The 5,231-nt window shown below is 29.2% G+C and overlaps 1 protein-coding gene and 1 long non-coding RNA gene across 4 annotated transcripts; both read left to right on the plus strand.

The window, feature by feature from the left end:
- Nucleotides 1–468: 468 nt before the first annotated feature.
- On the plus strand, nt 469–1,490 carry LOC110230671. Its single transcript, XR_002333795.1, has 5 exons — nt 469–539; nt 643–756; nt 841–887; nt 1,173–1,368; nt 1,473–1,490. It is a non-coding gene; the product is annotated as an uncharacterized LOC110230671 (long non-coding RNA).
- LOC9324531 (protein WUSCHEL) lies at nt 1,490–3,330 on the plus strand. 3 transcript variants are annotated; one of them, XR_002333793.1, is made up of 5 exons: nt 1,490–1,521; nt 1,634–1,747; nt 1,832–1,885; nt 2,563–2,701; nt 2,818–3,330. XR_002333793.1 is itself a non-coding variant. In XM_021034172.1 (2 exons), exons 1-2 carry the CDS (start codon nt 2,666–2,668, stop codon nt 3,100–3,102), a joined length of 321 nt encoding a protein of 106 aa, XP_020889831.1. In that variant the 5' UTR covers nt 2,280–2,665; the 3' UTR covers nt 3,103–3,330. The 3 variants fall into 3 exon arrangements, 1 of the variants encoding a protein (XP_020889831.1); XR_002333794.1 differs by lacking the exons at nt 1,490–1,521; nt 1,634–1,747; nt 1,832–1,885 and adding an exon at nt 2,043–2,244 and having other exon boundaries at nt 2,343–2,701; XM_021034172.1 differs by lacking the exons at nt 1,490–1,521; nt 1,634–1,747; nt 1,832–1,885 and having other exon boundaries at nt 2,280–2,701.
- The last annotated feature ends 1,901 nt before the right edge of the window (nt 3,331–5,231 follow it).

A 5,231-nucleotide genomic window follows, 5' to 3' on the forward strand; every position in this document is an offset into this window, starting at 1 on the left:
AGAATTAGGTATTATTTTTTTTGTGCCCATTAGATAGTTTTCACCGTTATGATTTTTTTTATACAGCTACGATTCTGATGAATCAAATTGTTAGTCATGCAAATACTGTTTTCATTTACCTTTAGACGTCGTGTGCATATTGTTTGTTTTTGGTTTTATTTTTTGCATTAATTCGTTGATTTATTGTTTTGCTGATTTGATTCTTTTGATATGTGTTTCAGTTTTGTAGAACGTGGGAGGTTCCATCGACAAAGCTTTCGGACGAAGATGGTTTTGACGAGAACAGAACGGGGTTTGGAAAGGTATTTCTATAGATTTGGTTTGTATATTTTACATATATTTACCTATTTTAATGTTTGTGTTTCTTTGTGTTATATTATATATTTTTATATGCGATTTTATTGCGTATTTGTTGTCCCTGCATTCATAATTTTTTTCAGCATATATTTTGGATTTTTATTATGTTTTTTTAACCTCTCAGGTTACAATGAGATGTGGGCATACGATCATCAAAGCGTGTTTGTTTCATCGTACAAAAAGTCAGTCTCTAATCTAAACTATATTTTGTATTTATCATGAATTTAAATGCTTTTCTTTTTGATTGCTAGAAACCCTAACGTATATTTACTTTCTAAAACACAGAAATCTGTTTTGAAGCTCACGAAAAAACAGAGGTTGCTCGCTCTAATGTCATTATCGTGCAAGTTATCGTCTCCGGTGGCTCTCTAAATCGAGATCGATGTCGAGATTGCAAAGGTATGTCTATCGTGATAAAATTGTAAAATAGAGAGTTTCTTGTGACTGTTCGTGCTGATTCTCTTAGTATTGAGTTTTCGAAAGCTTGCCATGGATGGAAGATGAGCTTTCGGGAGTGTGTTGAAGTATAGGTACAATTCGTTTTTGATTGCATGGACTGCTTTTGAATTTGAGTAAAATTTCGTGAGTTTTAGAGGTCATATATCAATATTGCAGTCTTCTCCTTACTTGAATTGTAGTTTATATGTGAAAATTACACATCGAATAGTTTTATGATACAAATTTTCTTTTTCTCATTGGTCTATAAGTAGTGTGTCTTTTGTAAGATTTGAAAAGAAGAGTATTTTTGTGATGCTTTAAGTGGCACAATCTCAGTGGAGACGTTTTATAATATTTAAGTGTTGTGGTGTTTGCAGAAGAAAAGCTTCAAACTTGCAAGTGATGGCTTCAGGAAAGACACCTGGACTGACTCAGGAAGCTAATGGGGTTGCAATTAATAGACAAAATGACAATGATGTATTTGACGACATGAAACAGCGGTTCCTCGCCTTCAAGAAGCATAAGTACTTTTGCTTTTGCTTTTTCAATGGTTTATAAATTACTTCAAGAAGCGTAAGTAGCAGAACCAATTTCTTCAGTCTTTTGCTTTTTCAATGGTTTATAAATTACTTTTTGCCTTTTTGTTTCTCCCCACCTTATGATATACTCTTGAGCAGGGATAACTTAGAACACTAAGAAAATTTGGCAGATGCTCAAGCTCCGAAGGTACCTTTACAATTTACAAATGCTTATTATTGTTCACGGAAGGCTTGAGATATCTTCTGTGGTTTAAATTTTGTCTGGAGAAAGGAATTGTTGCTAACAGTGTAAGCAACAGTTTCTGGTGATCGCTTGTGCAGACTCTAGGGTTTGTCCTTCTACTGTCCTGGGATTCCAACCGGGTGATGCATTCACTGTTCGCAACATTGCAAATTTAGTACCTTCATATGAGGTATAACATTTAGTGCATACTACCATTTTGGTTTTATGGCATGGTTCACATTTTGACATTTTTGAATTTGCCTGTTGCGTGAAGTCGGGACCTACTGAAACCAAAGCTGCTCTAGAGTTCTCTGTGAATACTCTTAATGTAAGCATTTGTTTTTTTTTTAATTTTGTTGTTACTTGCAGCGTGAAAGAAAGAATCCTCATGACCTAAATGGTGTCTATATATTTAATTTTCAAGAAAGAAAGTGTATTGACCGTCCAATAGAAAGAAATTCAATATCATAGAAGGTATGCAGATATATAAAATACGTTTAGCTCGATATTTGAGGCTTATACATTGGCATGATCAAAATAGAAATTTGGTTTCAATAGTTTATTTTTGTTTTTAATTTAAAATTTATTGTATATATCTCTCATGAATGTGGCCAAACAAATATTGGTTTCAATAGTTAACTGTGCTTTTTCTTTCTAGCCAGATTAAGATAAATGCTTCGACTCTTGGTAAGAGTTATATCGTGTTTATGTTTTACAATATGCTTAAAAAGAAATTCCATATACAATGTTAGGCCATATTGATTCAGTTTCGGTTCATTATGCAGGAAGTATGCAAACACTTGATGTTGGATGCAGAACTACGTTTTATGTTTTCTACACATATATGGCAGAATATATTGGGTTCAAGTTTTCAAACATAGAACCGAGAAATCAGAAAAGCAAAACTTTTATATTTTTAAGCCGAATTTCATATTCATCGTCCTCTACTACATGAGCAGTGTTGGTAATGTTTAGATTTCATGTTGTACTTATGAATTGGTGCAGGATTTGGATGAACTGAATAGTGGTAGAGAGATGGTTTACGAGAGAATCCAAACTCACTTAACTTGATCGAAGTCATATCAAGATACTGAATGTGGTGCTGTTGATGCTTCTAATGGCCCCATTAATACACATGTCTATGGTACGTACCAAACAATAAGCCATTTAATTCAAATAATATATATCCTTCATATATGAATATAAATTTAATGTTTTACATATAATGACAAGACTGTTCTATAAATTACAACAACGTAGGTGGAGGATGGGCAAAACTTGGATTATAATCATCACTACTCATTTGCGCCTTGCAACTTCTTGCATAGACCAAAGCCTATGTTTGGTCTGGAAGGTCGTCAAGAAGAAGAAGAATGTGGTGTCAATGCTTATCTGGAACATCGACGTAGGCTTCCTCTCTTCCCTATGCACGGTGAAGATCACCTCAACGGTGATAGCGGTGCTATCTGGAAGTATGGCCAATCGAACGATCGTGATTGTTTTAGTAGAGACTCTTGTGCTTCTCTTGAGCTACGTATGAACTAGACACCGTTATACACATACAAAGACTTATTTGGAGAAGACATCTTCGCTAATACGTGTACGAATATGAACTTTGGTTGGTATTCAAGTAAGGCATCTCTTTTTTTGGTATGGAGTAAAGCAACTCTTTTAGTTGTGTGCATTGTTTTACTTTTTTTTTAAGAGTTGTGCGATATTTTAATAAATAGTTTATTGTCCATTATAAAACGGAGTCCGTATAACTTTTTGTGATATTTAGTTTGTAAATAAATATGTTTATATATAATATATATAATGTTATTATTGATCATATTAATTATTAATGATAATGGAATCAATAGTTTATTGAGGAATTAAACCAACTTTTTGTTAATATATATATTTTAATCATGATGACTTCACCTTCCTTTATTATAAGTTTCACTTTTTTTGTGTTCTATAATTTTCTTTTGTGGAGATGATAAGAAACTCAGTGGCATATTATTTCTCGGATTATTGAACAGAGTTTTTAATGTTTAAATTATTTAATTATCAAATGTATGTTTCTATTGTTAATAAAAATTAAAAATATAAATTGTGTGTAATAGAAATTCAGATGGGTTAAATAATATTTTTCTCAACTTAGTTCTATAATATAGGAAATAAAAATAGCAAAATCATAAAATCATGTTTAAGTAGTAAAAAATTAAAACATTTTAAGCTATATTAATTTTTATAAGGATTGTGATAGTGCCAAATATAAATGTTAATATTTATTAAAAATTAGAACCATTTAAGGTTATTCTGAATTATTTACATTATAAAAATATCATTTAGAATTTAAAAGGAAAAAAAAATTGGAAATTATTATTATTTTTGGGTTATTGTTTCGGGAAAAGAAATGTTTTAGTGTTACATATATACATATTTAAGATTATTTATTTTTGAAAACGATAATAGTTTGTCATTTGTCTCTATCATAAAATTTGGAAATATCTAAAACTTTTTCAAATTTCTTTTAGAAAAAAAAAATATATGATAGGTTTATTATTTTTCAAAAAGAATAAAATATCTAGATAGTTACTGTATTATTATAAATTTATAATATCAAAACACAAAAAATCTATCACTTTGATTGGCATGTAAAAACTTTATAATATCTTTAATAAAAGATAAATATTCTTGACTATGAATTTTATTTTAAACATGATAAGATTGTTTAGTTTTAGTTTATATATGAATTTTTTCTTTTTAAATTTGTAAAAGTTGTAGATAAAGTCTAAAATATTCATTGAATATCTTTATTTGGAGAATTGCCAATTTTTGAGAAAAAAAACATAATTGTTACAGTTCAATCTATGTAATAAGTTATAAATATTTAGGTTCAACCAAACCATTCATATTTATTTCCTAAAGATCTGCTTCTTGATTCTTTGTACTTGACTTAAGCAATATCACACACCCATCTAATTGGTTAACGATTTGTACTATGTATCCTTTTACAATATAAGAATTTATATATAAAAGTCTGGTTGATATATCATGTTTTCATTGTAACTAAATAAATAGGAGCTTAAATTTGTAAGAAAATCCTTAGCTTATTCCCCTTTTGAGCCATATCAATTAAATATTACTTTTCCTTCATTTTTACATTCTTTAAATTACTAGGAATTGACACGCGGGGTGATTTTTTTTCTAAAATTTATAATTTTTAAAAATTCTAAATTATGTATTATATATAAAAATTTGCAAATTGTATTATTTGTAAGACATTTATAATTTATAGTTTATAATTATCATTAAGTAACAATATACTATGGAACATTTTTTGTTTTATACAATCTTAACTAAATTAGACTGATTCGATATGTCTAATATTACAGGTCTTTCAAAATAATAAAGTGAGGATTTAACCCATATTGAAGGAACGGGTTAATGATATTTTAAAATTTTATTAACTTTGATTCAAACCCGTCCCGCCAAATAACTCTGCCCCACCATATAATTTCGTCCCGTAATATAACCCATCATGTGTTAGTTTAAAATGTTGATATGTCCAAATGCTCATAATATCATAAAATAAATTTATAGATATTGAATATATAAATTATAATATATGGTAAGTGATTTTGAATTGAAAATCTTAATTTAAATAGAGTATAAATGATCATTAT

Source organism: Arabidopsis lyrata, assembly GCF_000004255.2.
Source record: "Arabidopsis lyrata subsp. lyrata unplaced genomic scaffold ARALYscaffold_2, whole genome shotgun sequence".
Lineage (NCBI taxonomy): Eukaryota > Viridiplantae > Streptophyta > Magnoliopsida > Brassicales > Brassicaceae > Arabidopsis > Arabidopsis lyrata.